This window comes from Maylandia zebra, linkage group LG13 (assembly GCF_041146795.1).
Source record: "Maylandia zebra isolate NMK-2024a linkage group LG13, Mzebra_GT3a, whole genome shotgun sequence".
Taxonomy (NCBI): Eukaryota; Metazoa; Chordata; class Actinopteri; order Cichliformes; family Cichlidae; genus Maylandia; species Maylandia zebra.
This window is the reverse complement of record NC_135179.1, coordinates 29,273,530-29,290,716: the sequence shown is the minus strand read 5'-3', so window position 1 is coordinate 29,290,716 and position 17,187 is coordinate 29,273,530. Positions and strand designations below refer to the sequence as shown.

At 41.2% G+C, this 17,187-nt stretch overlaps 1 protein-coding gene across 1 annotated transcript; it reads right to left on the bottom strand.

The window, feature by feature from the left end:
• Positions 1-2,310: 2,310 nt before the first annotated feature.
• rel (v-rel avian reticuloendotheliosis viral oncogene homolog) lies at positions 2,311-15,663 on the bottom strand. Its single transcript, XM_004554593.6, has 11 exons — positions 15,562-15,663; positions 15,108-15,146; positions 13,378-13,517; positions 13,122-13,270; positions 12,255-12,346; positions 6,800-6,940; positions 6,018-6,122; positions 5,620-5,838; positions 5,458-5,523; positions 5,283-5,357; positions 2,311-5,198 (listed from the first exon to the last, which is right to left on the bottom strand). The coding sequence occupies exons 1-11, from the start codon at positions 15,566-15,568 to the stop codon at positions 4,369-4,371; spliced, it is 1,863 nt and encodes a 620-aa protein (XP_004554650.1). The 5' UTR covers positions 15,569-15,663; the 3' UTR covers positions 2,311-4,368.
• Between the last annotated feature and the right edge of the window lie 1,524 nt (positions 15,664-17,187).

The window sequence follows — 17,187 nt, the reverse complement described above, 5'->3', positions numbered from 1 at the left end:
TCTTGAGAGTGGTTAAGCCTTTACTTGGAAAAGATCACCTGGAGAATCATTGAAGCCACACAAATATCAAACATATAGATTAAAGGGAACAAAATGATTTATGATTTGGTATAATACGTGTAAAAGACTTTCTGCAGGATGGTTCTATGTACCTTTTTTACTCAGAAATTGTAAGTAATCAATAACAAACTACTGCACTATTCCAAAGTGTTTGGGACAAACACCGTGGCCACTTACTCAACCTACGTTGCTCAACAATATTCAAGTCACTACATTTCCCCTGTTGTGCAACTGGTCAGTCCTGATTTTGTCCATATCATGTGCAGAAACCTGACCTACAGGAATACTGAATAAAAGTTGTTTTTCTTTGTTCAGCAGTGACAGTGTTAAGGCAACGCAGCCAAGCTTGAACTTAGCATAGAACAGGGATGGAAAATGGGGAAGATTGTTAGCCTGGTTTTGTCAAAATGTGACAAAACACCACCACAACTAAAAATACAATCTCTACAAGTCTGCAAAAATGTTATCTTTAGACATGAACCATGTCTGATTCGAGTCTTTTAAGTTAAGCTAAACTAGCTAAACCAATCTTAACGGTTAAATAAAAATAAATGTCTTCGACAGAAAAAATGAGACTTTGCCCAAATAGGGGAGATCGTTTAAGTATAACATTCATTTTAACATTTATGTGATAATATGCCACACTACTGTTAAGCTGAGAAATTCTCCTAAACCATTCACTCTTGTTAGCTTTTATGCTAAGCTAAGCTAGGCTCGCACTTTTTTTCCACTTCACTCCGCATGCGAGCCTTGTGCTTTGCGCTGGGAAGAGGAGGGAGGGGCAGTAGTTACACTCACAGTAGCACAGGAACAGAGCGGGAGGGAAAGAGAGAGAAAGAGAGCCAGGGACAACAATGTCACATTAGAAAGGTATAGTAATCATCCACAACTATTTTTAGTTGAGGATGATAAAGGATTCAGAAAGTTTATTCATGCAGGCTCATATGACAGAGAATGTACATCTTCTTTTTGTTTTCATATTTTAATTTATATTTAATTGTGTTGTGGTTTGCAGTGTTTTGTGTTGTTTCACTTTAAATTTGTTTAAAAGGAAAAATTTAAATAGTTAAAAGTTGAAATGTGAATAGTTGTTTTTTGTATTATATGATTTATTTATTAAATTTTATGTGGAGTGAATAAATAAAAGTATATTTACGTTGCCCCTAGAGACAAAGCACCTACAAAATCCGAAGCAGATAAAAACTCCGGAGCACGTATAAACTCCAAAACACGTAAAAACTCAGAAGCACGTAAAAAACTCCAAAACACGTACAAAAGACAACAGAAGTGCTCCAGGATGCTAGGCGCAGTGTTGAGCTTTTGTTACCTACTGGCTACAAAAGCCATTCAAGTACCAGCGACCGGATTTGGTGTGTGTTAGTAACAGGTAAATGAACATTTTTTTTTAAAATTATTTGAATATAAATGAGTGCATGTGTATAAATACATAAACAATTTAATTTAAATGATCTAGGTAGCTCTGTTTTGGAAGTTCAGTTAACGCTAGAAATGTGTTTTGTATTTTGTACGTGCTTTTTGGAGTTTGTACGTGCTTTGTCTCTAGGGGCCACCGCATATATTTATATATAAACATATATAAATAAAACCACTTTTTTTTTTACATTAGTAATTCCTTTTATATTGTTGTTAATAATAAATTAATTAAAGCAAAACAACCTAAAGAGTCGGTTCAGAGCCGAAAGAGCTGGATCTTTTTAGTGAGCCGAGCCAAAAGAGCCGGTTCTCTAAAAAGAGCCAGAAATCCCATCACTACTAAATATCAACATGAGGATGGACTCGGTCTAAATTGAAAGTTAAGAGTCATGTGCTTCAGTCTACTTATTGTTTTGTTGTTGAGACACTAATTATTCAGGAAAACATCCTCTGACAGGCTATCGACCCCTCATTATTGTCTCAAGAAAAATCACAGTGCCACACCCTGTTCATTAAATTTTTATATCTACACTATTAACTGATGTTTAATCTGGGAATTTAGCTTTAACACAGCTATTCAAATTGGGTTATTTAAACTATATTAAGGTTTTTATTTATCACATTATCACATTAAGGTAGCACTGGTGGATTTAAAATGTATTTCTTTCTGTCATGTCCAGTCACATCTATGCCTTCACACAATATCACGACCATCTATGAAATAATATGCCCATGACAATGCATAATGTTTGCAATGAGCTATAACATTTTACCATTTACAATATTATAAATAAATAATAAACAATGACAAAAATATTTAGAAATGACCGACTTTGTTTATTAAGAATTGATCTCATAGAAAAAATCAAAACAAATAAAAAATAGCAAATCTTACAAAGTAGTCATCAGAATATACGTTTATATTTTAGACCATAAAGCTTTTGGAAGGCCTACAAAGTTTGTCTAACATCAGCTTTGTGCCGTCAATGCTTTAACAAGATACTTTCAGTGATGTTTCAGAGAACATCGGCTGAATACATAAAACAATAAAACTGACATCTTTATCTATAAAACATCTGTTAGAAATGCTCTGAGAACTCTGAATACATGCAATCTCTGGTATGACATAGTCATTACAGAGGAAAGACACAGCTGAATGTGTTTCCTCCCACTTCCTCAATGGAAATTTCAGTACCTTGCCATTTCTTGAGTGTTTCGGCATTGGTATTGCTGTAACTCTCAACTATGGCTAACATGTATGTACAGAGTGCACTTAACAGTAAATGCTTTGGTACCAAATAAAAAAAAGAAAACAAAAATCAACAAAAAAGTATTGTACTATAATTCATATGTATGAAAATTTTACAAAGAGATCAATAGTAAAACAATAAGCAATATATTCCAGCATTACACATGTAATAGGTGGATTCACGGGTGGTAAGTCCAAACGGTGCAGAATGTCTGCCTCTTCATTCTGGTGCCAACTAAGAAAGGAGAGAGGGCCAGCGGCAGTCACCATTTTTAGATTCCACTGGAGGTTCGTTTTAGACGGGATGGATCGGGACTTAGCCCGGGGATGGGCAGAGCTCCTAACTCCGGCCGCCACAGTGTTGTGCTTCACACGCGTAGCCATAATCTCGGCGTCCCGGGGACATAAGGCACCACCCCGCTGCCTCTCAATCCCCTGCCGTGGGCCTCTCGGCGAGGAACTACCTTCCGTCAACACCAACACGGACCTCTCTGCTCAGCCCCGATCACTCTCTCCAGTGCGCGGTCATCCGCAATCTTCGGTCTCGTTCTCCTTTGCCGCACGCCTTGGGCCTCTGTGCCGCTCTGCGCGGCCGTCGCCCACACTGGTTACCACACCATGTCTCTCCCCTTCTCTCTCTCACGCTCTCTCTTATTAAATAGCTGTTGCCAACCCCAGGTGTGCCAGGTTAATGATCAGGAGGGGCGGTGGAATGGGCATCCTCCCAGAACAAATCACATAACAAAACAAAAGCATGCAAAAACCCAACAAAATAAAACACTACGCGCTAAAAAAATATCAAAGAATAAAACACATCACTACATGCAAGAAAATAAAAATACCAAGTTAAACTTTGTCCATTCCACTTTATGACATACAAAAACAATAAATTTACTCCTTTGTTTTCTCAAGATCCAAGAAACCTCAAACAAATCATTTATGTTACAGTATATTGGTAGTAATTCTAACTTTACAAAAAAATATTCAAGAAAGAAAGTAGTACATTCACTTCCTCAAAGGCATAACTTTGGCTTGGAAGCCAACGCTACTGTTTTTTTCTTTTATAGTCATTAAAAACATGGATCGTCCACTTAAAGATCCTACCCCCTAAAGAGACCAGATGAATCACTTCAACTGACTAGTATGGTGAACACCAGCAGCTGAAAGCTGAACCCCCACAAATAAAAGGCTTGTTAGACAAGCAACAACAAATCACAGGTTACAAGTTGGGGCTGAACTTTACAGAATCCCACTGTACAGAATTATGAAACAATGTATCACCAATTTAAATAGGACAAGCACTGGGAATAGCTTGTCTCCAGTTTTTCAAGAAACTAAATTTACCTGATAATGTTGATGACTAACTGGAAGTAAAGACCAACCACAAGGTACCATGTTGTTAGAATCAGAATCAGGAAGTACTCTTGCTAACCAATCAAGTGATCAGTAACCAGTTGTATCTCTGCGAAACATTGCCTAAGGCTGACTGACTGTCAATCATTTTGGTCCCACTGAGGTAACAACCCAAGCAAAGGCCTACTGAGCATAGCAGGGCCAGCGTGAGTAAAGAAATTTCTGCTCTCCTTTGAGCTGCTACTGTTTAAAAAGAAGAATTTGAGCAGCTTTCAGTCATTTTGATTCATCCAGTCCTCCAAAGTTGCATAGTGGGCTTCTGCAGTCGTGCCGTTGTTTACGTAAGGACTATGGAGATTTTTGATGGCAGTACCGTCTGGCCGCATTGGATCTCTGTTGGTGCCATTGCTCATTGGACGGGGCAGCAGGTTAGTATACGTATTTCCTTGACTTGGGGACTGCATGAGGGGAGTATGGCTCTCTTGTCCCACTGAGATCTGGGACTCCTGTTTCAACTGGAAGCACGGCTGAGGTGCTCCCGCCATGTTCTTCAGAAAATCATTCTCTTCTATTCCCTCTAAGAAAGGGAACGACCCTACCCCCTGTGATCCCCCTCCACCTCCAGATCCATTAAAGGGGTTCGGAACTGAACCCATGGTAGTAAAATTGGACCACTGAATACCTTGGTTCTGGCTGACCAGATGGTTCTGAGCTTGGTTTGGAGTTTCTGATCGGAGCTCCTCCCTTTGATTCTGCTGGTGGAAGAGCTGCTCTGGTTCTCTCATTACAGGGGCTTGAGAACCTGTATCCAAGCACTGCAGGTCCCGCATGGAGAGCTGAGGGAGGGCATTGTTCTCACAGCTGTTGTGGTCCACACGATGTTGGTAGCTGCGGTTCGGTGGCTGTTGCCTGCTAACAGGACGTGGCAGATTGCTGGCACCTGGGTTTATGGTGACTGTGTCCATAGAGAGCGTTGGATTGGAATTTGCCCATGCATGGCTTAATTGTAGATTGGGTGCCATTAGATTCTGAGGAGCCTGTTGATAGGCTTGGGTGAACATAGAAGGTTGCTGTTGTTGTCTTGGGTATGCATTGCCCATGTCTGTAAAAAAGAAAAGAGTTTTAGTTTCACAGCAATGAAGTATATCGCCATCCTCCTTTTTATGATGACTTCAAACGTAGTTACCTCTTTTCAGGTGACTCATGGTACTCTGTGGTACTGCCTTGGGCCTATTCATTGTCAGACCGCTAAAAGGACCACCTAAAAAGAGACGGGAAACCTTAGCTGCGATGCAAACTTCGCAATCACAAGTAATCATATCACATGAGGTGTACTATATATAAATTGCCACATTGCTTACCTGACAATCCCGATATCTTCATCAAGTGCTCTCTTCTGCGCTTTTTCTCATTGTATCCATAAGGATCTGATGGAAAAACAACAATATTAACACTACGTGAGTCTAACCGAGAACTAGGTGCCACTAGTAAGCCCCCGCAGAAATAAAGCGATTGCTGCTCACCTTTGTCATCAGGCAGATACCGGAAATCCATTGGTTCACTGACTTCCTGATCAGAGGGCCGGCGTAGCTGCATGTGCACGGTCACCGAGTCCGTTATGGACGTGTTGTGGTAGGGCGGAGTCTTGAACACGATGGCAACTTGGCGATGAACATCAGCCTGAGAAAAGGAGCCTTTGGCCTCCCAGCCATCAGGGGAGAAGAACCGCACCTCAATGTCATCTGGAGCAATACAGGAACAGAAAAGTACATCAGCATGCAAAGAGACAGGCACTATGGGTGTGGGAGGTAAACTAAATCAGTGGACTGAATAAAGATGAAGAAAGAGAAAACAGATGCAAATAAATTTAGTACAGTGTGCAAAAATGCAAAGGTCTATAGTGCAGAACATTTTGATGTACCTTTTTGTACTTTGTCACACAGTAGGAAGATTTCGTCTCCTCCTCTGACACTTCCGCTATTTCTGTTGACCCGGCAGATCCTCAGCTCTGCAGTGTTTGGGGCCCCTGGTAATACAAAAAACAAGTTCTAAACACACAACGCAACAAATACTACAAGTTACAAGTTGCTCAGTACAAAAACAATATAACCAGGATCTGCTTTTGTTGACACGGTGGGCCTAGCTTAAAAAGCTGCCTTGGTTTTGAAGAACAATCCTCATTCAGTTTACAGCTAAAGCTTCAGCAGGTTGAGTCACATGTCACATGCCTGGAGCGAGAAGAGGAAGTGCTCCATGGTAACAGTGTTGTTTGAAGGTTGGTGTGTATAAAGAACTTCCCCTTTCTGTGTGTTTGTGTATGTGTGGAACAGTGAACTAGTTCACCAACTGCAACACTTGAAACACTAGTGGACACACGTACACAGGTCTTGCAAAAAGCACTTGCATTCACATATGCTGCAGCTGCTGGTACACACTGTATGTACAAACACGACTACATGTGTCACTTCTCAGTACTTACACAGTACTGTTATACTCACACAGGAAAGGGAATTAAGTATGTACTTAATCTTATATAATCACTTCTTGAAGTCTGCTGTTATCTGACCTCTACAGGTGTACAAAGCTGACCTTGGGGAGCCCGTGTACTTGTCAGGGCAACTATACGGCTATTTCATTATGTTCTCATGCAATTGCATGATGTGACGTCAGTGTATTTGACACAGACGGCGCTCGGTCACTCACTGTTGTCGTAGATGGGGTTGGTGACGATGGGGTTAAGCGCTCGGGTGTAGTGGCCGTTCTCATCCTGCAGGAAAACCTGAATGCACAGGCGAACCACATTCAGGTCGTACTCCTCTGTCTGCAACAGCTGCTCCCGTGGCACTACGATAAAACACACATCAGTTAGATGAAGCTGGTAATAAAGCAAACATTCAGAAATATAAACTAAGAAACATTTACACCAGACTTTCCCTTTAAAGGGCCAGTGCAAGTATTACCTGGTGGTTACTGTGGACCTAATTTGTAGAGACTGTTAGCACCCTTAGCACCTACCAGGTTACTGGCAAACCAGCAACATTTAGAGTTGCAGTTTGTTTAATGTCCAGCCTTTTCTTTTTTTTAAATATAATTTATATTTGTGTGGAGCACAGCTCTTAAGGATGGATGACACATAAATTGAAACGTAACATGTTCTAGTTTCTCTGACTTTGCCTATTTAGCATGGGGATAAAAATAAATGCCAGTCATTATGTCTTTTCTTTTTTGTTTCAGTGAAACAATATTTCATTATAAAAAAAAAGCTAAAACCTGCAAACTGGATAAACATCGGTCATTGTGACTAGTAAATGTCATCTGCTATTGGCTCACTGATATAGGTTACCTAGCTGCACACTGAAGTACCGACATATTTCAAACCATCAGCACAACTAAATACTTGCATTTCAAGTGCACACCATTGTTGAACAGACGTTATTACAGCAATAACAAAGGCATGCTATAAGCATACGCTCCTGCTTTGAGAAACAGGCAGACAGTGTAGTTATGCAGTCACATCTGTAGGCTGTCCACAAAACCTCACCTTTGGATCAACATAAAAACGTCACAGATAAGCTTTTTCAAACGTCCTCAGCCTACATGCTCATCTGCATCACCCGCCTTCAGAAGCAACACGCAAACACACACACACATAACACACACTCTATACTGAGAGACGCCCACGTGCCGACACACGCACGCATGCACAGAGCAGGCTTTCACATCTACCTACTTTCTATCTTCCGTGCTCATGAGGCCATCCCCACCTACAAAGTGTCGCCACTGTGACGCTCCACACGTCACCTCAGAGTGGAAACAAGTATGCGCCTCTGTGTGTGTGTGTTTGAGTGTCTACACCGCACATAAGTAAAGAGATGAGACTCTCCTGCACGAGTGACCAGGGAGCCTCCTGACGTATGTGAAAGTGGTGTGACATGAGAAAATATCTTATAAGCTTTTTAGTTTTGATTCTTTAGTAGCGTCTTACTCTGTATACTCAAGCGTGATCATTTTTTTGTTATTTTAGGCATATAAGGTGGCAATTATATGTGCAAAACCCAAACAATACAACTGCAGTCACACATTAGCTGTGTAGGGAAAGTCGTCATCCTTAGTGGGCATGCTGAGTGCCAATAGTGAGCCAGCTAGCTCTCCTGCTCTGTCTCTGCATGTGCTGCTGGCACCGGACATTAATCTTCTCTAGGTTCACAGTCTGCTTGTGTTTAGTCAGAAGTAATCAGATTCATGCTGTGAATCTGACTTGATTTCATGTGTGCATGACTACCATTCAAGAATTTTGTATTTATGTGGCATAATTAATACGAAGCATTTACCCGATGAGGGATTTACTGTTAGTTTAAAAAAAAAAAAAAAAACTTCATCGGCACAGTCAGATTAAAAAAAAGCAAATTCCCTATAATGCTTCTTTCTGGTCTGGTGCCAGTGTACTCTATCAACGTAACAAAACATTATTACAAGAGAGCCTCTAGAAGGAGGTAGCGTAGGTCTCCTCATTGAGAATGCACGACAAATCCTGCTAGCTTTGGACGTCTAATTGGTCTCAAATACTCTGTTCTGCGGTGTGGAGCACTGCTCTGTTGTGCAGCTTTCTGTTGGGTCATCAGGTTTGCCTACTGTAGGTGGCAGAGACACGCAGTGAGTGGAGAAACTGAAGGAGGGAGAAGTGAAGACGAAACCGTCAGAATAAATATTGATGGAACATGCTGTGTTGGTCTGCGTGAGTGTTGGTGGAGTGTCGCTGACAGAGGGAGAAGCTTGGACGGACAGGTGCAGGAAAGTGGGTTGTAGGTAGCAATGGTGGTTGATGTTTGAGAGTGTGTGGTGGAAAGAAACTGGGCCCAGGGTCATAAGATACACTGGGCTGCAAGGGAGGGGGGGTGGGTCATGTTCAGTGACAGCGGAGGGGGGGGTTGCAGGTGGTGGGGGTGGTATGTGGCTCCGAAGGGGGGGTGTTCAGGGTAAGTGGTTATTATGACTGTGAGAGCAGAGTGTAAAAGTGAGAAAGACGGGGAGGCAGGTGCCAAGTCTCACCACAAACAATGTCTCCACTGCATGACTCACAATTTCACCACGTTTTAGGACGTGGAGCTTTTGTGTCTGGCTGAGGCTGAGGCAGTCGCTACATGAGAAGTCTGCTGTTGCATCATATAACATTATATGAACGTGTGTGCATTTACAGCACATGAGGAAGTTTCGTTAGGGAACAAAAATAAAAGCGGACCGTTTGGAGCCGAACATGATGGAAGTTAGTTTAAAGGACAATCACTGCACCTTAATCCTCTTCGGTAAAATGTTCATTTTTAAACAGCTTATTTCTAATAGAAAACTACTGTCTGCAGTGCACTGGCAAATGTGTACATGTCCACTGATATTCAGACATAATTTCACAATTAAATCTGCAAGAAATTGTGATCGTGCTGTGGCTGAATCCGATAGAGTTGGGATAAAAGCAGGATCTGTGAGATTTTCAGTTTGCGAGAAGAATGGTAAAATTCAACGCCGGTAACTTCACAAACAAAAAAATCAAAGGATGTTTAATTGAGTAGTTTTCCACTTGTTTGCAGAAGATATTTCAAAACCACAGGCTTCAGCAGAATTGTACAGGCACTTATCTGAAGCCCCGCTGTGCATTTTCTTTGGTTGTCAGTGCGGTTATAGCCACATGTATTTCTTTGAATTAATATGGACGTCGTCTTACGGCAGATTTATGTCCCGTGTGAAATAAACAAACACTTGCCAGGTGTGCAACCACAATGTTAGAATGTGACGGAGCGGTACTACAGAAAAATCTACTACGCCCTACTCAGGATGGCTGTTTGTCATCACTCGTGCAGGTGAGGGGAGCTTTGGGCCAAGAACGGACAGTGCTCACAAAGAGTCTTTTGAAAGTGCAGATGCATGTATTCACAGACAGGGAGGGGAAAGTGCCTCCAACCCCCCCTACCCACTCCACCACACCCCATCCTAACACAGGAAGCAGCTGAGTTTCAGAGCAGAAGTGAACTTAAGAGAAGGGAAGGTTTGAGCCATGTGAAAAAAAAGAGACATCAAGCTGTCCATCGCACACGTCTGTGGCAATAAATACGCCGAGTTTCTGCAGCTAAGGACATTTTAACACAAGTGCTTATAGTGGGGCTTCTATATGGCCTGACACAACAAGTAGCTCAAGTCTTTTAAGGGCCAAGTGGCTATTAACAGGGGTAAGAAACAGAGATATGATCATATCTGAGTCAGTGGTGACAGGTGCTAAAAATGTCAGCCAGGCTTACTTTTCATATCGTGCAGGACACATCTGTGTCACTTGCATATTTTGGTCTGCGAGAGCGCTCAGGCTAAGACAATTATCAGGTAAAAAGACTACAAACAAGTAAAAGATGTGCACTTTACAGCAGGCCCGGTTTTAGTAATTAAAGGCAATTCAAATTGCTCTTTATTGCCACTTGCTACAATGCAAATGTACTCAGTGCACTTACACGGTTTCTTTTCTATAACAACTGTGAGAGCTGAGATCTAAACAAAAGCTAAAAGCACACTCCCTCCACAGTTTTACAGACCTGTAAAGCACCCTATTCTACTTTTATCATCATCTCTCAGGGCTGGGGAACCCCCTCGGTCCACCCCCTCCCCCTTTTAATGAATCCTGCATTCCCAGCTCTCACGTGGCATCTCTGCACTGTGCTGAATTGAGCAACTGTAACAAAGAATGGGGAAGTAGCTCAACGCCTGTTTGTACACGAGAAGTGTCTGTCTGCTCTGGAGGACCGCAGAATGAAAGCACAGAGAGGAAATGGCATTGCTGTAGATAGCGCGGTGGCAAGAGAGCGGATTTGTGACTTGATGTTAGGAAAATCTGCTAAACTGCCTGAGAACTAGGTCAACCAACATTAGAAAACAATTCTTGTGAATTGTTTTTGAAGCTGCTTAACAGTAACAAGATCAGGAAAAGCAGCAGCAACAGGATTGATATTTATATTTTACCCACATACAATTCCATTTGCTGTTTTGTCAACTGCTGACTTTAGCGTGGATCATCCACTGGGGAGATGACAATATCAGCTAACATCAGGCTGGATATTATACCAGCAAAACTCTAGTTATTTATCTATTATTTCAATCACACAAGCGTTTGCACTTTTATTACACTTTAGCTGTAGCTACACATAAGAATCATAAAGCTAGCAAAGAATCTCTGTATGTACATTAGTGAATATTACCTGCTGCAAATGTCTGGTTATACACAATAACTCTGAAGCAGAAATACCACTGAAGTTAGCTGGATGTGTTACTGGACATAATGCTGGACAGGTTTCTTTGAAAGGTAACAGTCTTGTTTTAATTTACATATTGGCGGCACAACAAATGCTAGCCTTATCCTCTGGAGTACTAACACACTGCTTAGTAATTTACTTTTTGCTAAGAAAGAGTGTAAAAGACTCCAAGACATTCTGTAATTACTTTTTACCAAGTCCTGTAAAGCTCTGTTAATTTACAACTCCGCTGACTTGTTTGATACTTTATTAGGAGCTAGAAGGTTATTAGCCTGTTAACTACTACATGTTCTTTTAGATTAGTCCCTTGGGATTGAAAAGAGGGATTATATGAATAACTCATTTCAAATTCTGCTCGATGGACTACTATTAAATTAAAAAAACCAAAAACATTTGCAATCATTTATGGTTTGCAAGCCTGCAAAGATTGACATATAGTTTCACAGAGCCGCTAGCATTGCTGTACACTCAGAACTGAGATTAGCTTAACTTTACACGGCTAATTTGGATTAGCTCATTTTCATGGCTGCAAGGTGCCTGAATTTAGGCCCATTAAGGCAATAAAGTCAACTTATTTTCCAGCTTTTACAAATAAAGGTAACATACAAATATGAAGGCTGTCAATTTAACTTAAATGATTCTATTTGGGGGAAATTGTACGGTTTGGGTGAGTATTTTCAACTGCGGCTTAATACACATTTGGGTTTCAATAATAAATATGTAAATAAGTAAATATAACATATCTACCAATTTTTTTTATTCAGTATTTTTTTTCATTTTTGTCTAAAAACATGTTTTTTTCTCTCAAACATAAATAACACTGACCCTTGATGTAGTTATAGAGCCACCGTATAAAAATTCAGAGCACTCACCATTGAAAGGGTTGATTCCTCTGGTGATCCTCTGTATGATGGCCTCTTTCACTTCTCTCCTCCTCACACACTGGATACCCAAATTCTGGAAACTGTAAGAAATTTAAAAAAAAATGTCATGAGGAAAATGACAGCACTCAAACATGCTGAATAAACCCTGAGTGAAGGGATCTCTAAAACTGTAAATGAACTCAATGATTTTGTTGTGCTTAAAGGTCAAAGTAATGACGCAATTACTCTCACCTATCCAGTCAGACCGGCACATTTTTCAGTAGTAAAGAAAACATTCAGTAATGAATCTACTGGATTAATTCTGTTTGTTTACCCAGAAGGCCTGAAATTCAAAATGATTCTGTATTTACTACAGAAGTCTGTTTGGGATTTGCAAATTATACACACCAAAAGATACTGACTCATTCACACACTCACACACATGCTCCAGCACTCACACACGCGCAAAATTTTGTTTTCTCTCTCTAACACACAGTAAATATGGGTGATGTCACTTGGGGAATTCCCATATTGCCATCCTCACAGACATGGGTCGACAAATATGCTTTGTGTGTGTGTGTGTGCAGTGTGCTGTAAGAGTTTCTTCAGCTGTGTCTGAGAGGACATCAGTTTACACATGATGCCTCCCGAAACCATCAAGCGAAAGACGAAATACTGTTAATAGAGAGCAATTCGGTTGTGCAGTGAGTGGCTCTGTGAGTGCGTCACAGAGAGAGTGGTTACTTATTTCGGTGAAAGTGTGCTGATTAAGATTGAGACTAGGGCTCTCAACGATAACAACTGGCAGCGAAGTAAGCAGACGCTGATAAAGAGCGAGTTTGGACAGGTGGAGGCGACCGTGGGAGGAGCACTCACGCGATCACTCTGCGGTCCGGGCCAAACTCGGCCTCGTAGAATCCATCTTTGCAGTCCTTTCCCACCAAGTCGTGCGGATGTGGTCGGTACGGCTCGTTCTTCGTCACCAGGTAAACGCGCACCTTTCCCTTCCCGCAGTAATTCAGGATCTGAGGAGAAGGAGGAATGGTGTGCGTTCAGACGCATGTAGAAAGACACATGCTTAGGTGCTTCTACGCACAAATACACAGGTTACACAGGAGGATTGGGGTCGAACCTGCAGGCTGGGGTACGTCCTGTTGTTGTCAGAGCTCTTCTCTCCCGGGATGCTTCCGGCTGAGCGACCCTCACACTTGTACCTGAAGCGCATTCCTCTCTGCTTGGGCTGCTCGAAGATCTGAATCCCTGGCTCAGGCACTAAGGAGGGGGTGACAACAAGCAGACGATAAACAGATTTGATAAGACGACAAAAGAAAACCCGAGTGTGAATCTGACACAGTTATCTGCTTTAGTTTTTTCCTGTTTGGGCTGCCACATGAGTGGTTTGGTGCTGGGAGGCAGGGGGCTCAAAACCTACATCTAACACTCAAATTTCTTTTTCTCAGCAAACATTTCGACATGTCGCAGCAGTAAAAATGCAGCTGTACAGGATAAAAAAAATTGCTGGCTGCTTTCCATTTAGCTGCCTCAGTTTCAGATACAGTCATTGCCTTCTTGGGAACCATGATTTTAGTGACACCTGAACCTTTCCCACTATGTCGAGCCTGCTGTGAAAAAGGTTTATTATGGTTTAATACTAATCTTTAAGTACTGGTCTATGAACCTTAAAAGGAACCTATTAGGCCATTTCCTTTTTTTATTTTATATACTCTAACAATTGTGAACCTTCATATTAAATCTAGTGATTTACATCAGCACATGTGTAAATTTTTACTTCAGACTGCTTTTAAGGCTCCATTTTAGAAAGTTCATCTTGGCTCTGTGTGATGTCACTGAGAGCATCTATCCCTAATATGGTCATCTCATGCAAACAGTTCTGGCTGTGCGCACCTACTGCTGTTCCCTTTCTGAGGGGCAGCAAATGTCTCTTTACACGAAAAGGGCCTAAAACAAAGGGCCTGCACCAGTGTGATATTAAGAGGCATTATTTTGAGAATCAAATCATGTTAAGCTATTTCAGTAGAGTCTGAGACTAAAAATATGGAAATTAGCAGGTCTGTTAGAAAGTGATTTCTACATACTAAAGATTGCTGCATGAACAGACCTATTGAATTCAACCCAGATGTGTAGAAATCTTTCAGCTTTCAAACAACTTAATGCTGATAGGACGTGACTGCAAATCTTAACACAAGTGTTAACTCAGAAAAGCACATTTCAGCCGTTCGGCATAATGACAAGGCATGAAATTTGTTTCCTCAACCTTTTTTTTTTTTTTCTGGGAGGAAATAAAACCGACCCCACATGATGCCCGTGCAAGAGAGGAACTAAAACTGATCCGGGAAGCGTTTCAGTTTTTGCTGTACACTGTTTCCACTGAAGTAACAACACAAAACGTGGTTATTTTTGGACATGACAGCAAGCACACAGATCAGAGTGCTGCTTGTTATTCCGGCAGGCCAGTATGAAACAAGTCAAGTAACATTTTTGAAATGATTAAGAGAAAAAAAAGGAAAAGAAAAGAAAGAAAAGTAGCCCAGTCAAGTTTTGCCCTGATCACTTTTCAGTAACTGAAAGATCATGAGGCTCAAGCGCACTCACTACACACTATATAAACACACAGACCGGTAAAGACAAAGATTACAAGAACCTCAGGCTCTCTCACATCCTTACAACATAAGTCTGAAAATACAATGCTTACCAATAAAACAAAAAAGAGGAAGTGAAAAGACACTGTTCAGTGAACCATCACCCCCCCCCCCCCCCCCCCCCAACACACACATTTCTGCACTTTTAAGTTTTAACCTGTGAAGACTATTTTTGTCAGGAGCACAAATGAAATTGACTTACGTAGGTGTGCTTCGTCCCGCAGCACGGAGGACATAAGAACTGGGGAGGAAAATGTGACACAGAAAAAATTTAGGCAAATAGATATCCAAATCACACACAGAGGAGTTGTTCTGTGGCAGTAATGGCGCTATTGCTAAAACTGGTCTTGTAAGCCCAATCAGTTTAGCTAAAGCTGCCCAACCAATAACACTGCTAGTCATGCAACAACGAGGAGGTTCACAGCATTCAGCAGTGACAGTACACACAACCAGTGTCGAATACTATCAAAGTCAAGAGTAAGTACTCCAGTTCGTGGTGATACTGTACAGCACGATGACCTATAGCCAGTACTACATTTTCGACTTTTTGACTGACACAGGTACACAGGTGTGGTTATTACCGTTTGTTTCCTACCCGCTCACTCTACACGTTTATCGCTGTTATTACACAGGAAATAAAAGGTGTTGCTACTCACCGTCCATGATGCAAACACTCTTTCACTCTGTCACGGGTTATTGTGTCTTGGAGAACCTCGGGCTGAATGAGTGACAGCGGGCAGAAAACTATTTTTTGTCAAGACACTAGCGGGGGAATTCCCGTCCGTCACATCTGATCTAGCCAATGAGAAGCTTCCTTGAAAAAAAGGGGCGGGGTCCAGACGATTCACTCTCAACTATGCCTCCTCCCTGCCCGGTCGCTCGAGGAAATGCACGGCGCGGTCCACGGGGGTCGGTCCTTCAGGGCTGGAGGTTAAAGTGGGTGGCGGAAGTGCGAGAATGAGGGTGGGCTCATACGTAAAGAAGAGCCACGCAACAGCAGCCGCAAATAAAGAACACGAAAAATTAGAGATAATAGATATCAATTAGGGAGCACCACACGCACAGCCACTGTGTGTTTACATATACACACTGTTATACACAGCAGCCGTATATATAACATATACAGCAGATATGAGTACTGAGCGATACCAAGTAAACACAGGAACAGTGCTGTCACTACCAATACTGATACTTTTAACATATAACGGCGGTAGGGGAGAGCAAGTATGTCATGATTTACGAGATGAATTTGCAAAATTCTGAACACATTTGAATGACCACCAAGTCACTGTGATTCTTTACTTTACACAGTAGTTAATACAACAAAACACACAGCTCAGCTTTTCATGTATGTTGTATCTAGGTTGTAAATGCGCTCGTCTCTAAAGCACTTTTTGTTGGCTTCTGCTGTGAACCTGTCCTTTCTGGGCTTAACTAAGCATCTCTGAGATATCCTATATGTTAAAATTTTAAGTTTTAACATATATTTCAACAGAAATAAGTCTATCAGTAAAAATATATTGGTTTAAAGTTAAGTAAATGTGCAAAATTTTATGACTCTGTAACTTACTTTGGTGTGGCATAAATGGGAACACAGAAAAAAAAACTTATGAAAATACAGGTAGAAGTCAAAAATTTCTTTATTCCTTCACATTTTCCAAAGTCATCCAGTAGGCCAGATTGAATTCTTTACTAGCCGATTCTGGACCCTATGCCATATGTTTGAGGTGTATTTTCTTAATTTCTGGGGGAGGAAAAAAAAAAAAAAATCGTATAAAACAATTTAGTGGGTTACATACTGAACTTAGAGGATCAAAGCAAAGTTATTATTGTTGTAGTACCAGTATCAATCCGATACCACTACCAGCATTGGTATTTATACTTTAATCAGCCCAGCTCCAGTGTTTTCTCTGCTGTCTGCTGTGAATCTGCAGCTCAGAAAAACATCTGGTATTTGTTCATGACTTTTTTAGCTTTAGAGTTGCCAGTATGCAAGTTCTCAGGTTAAGCTGCTGCACTAAGTCACATTTGCAACCTTTATGACAAGCTGAACGCTCTGTGCAAGCATGAAATTCAAATTGATTTTATATTTCTTCTAGATGATTAGAAAAACAGTACATTTGTGAGAAAGTCTTAGTGAGATTCAAGGTTTTTTAAAGATTACAAATATATTATGTTGAGGAATCAAAATGATAATGGGAAACACAAGGTGAAGGATGAGGTCAGCAGCTAACTTGGGTAAAGATGCTATACCTCATTTTAATATAGTAATGTCAGCATTA

Coding starts and splice junctions, on each gene's coding strand:
- rel (XM_004554593.6), bottom strand. Junction 13,518..15,107: donor GCGGGACGAAGCACACCTAC/GTAAGTCAATTT, acceptor CCCCCTCCTTAG/TGCCTGAGCCAGGGATTCAG. Junction 5,199..5,282: donor CATGAGTCACCTGAAAAGAG/GTAACTACGTTT, acceptor TCTTTTTTACAG/ACATGGGCAATGCATACCCA.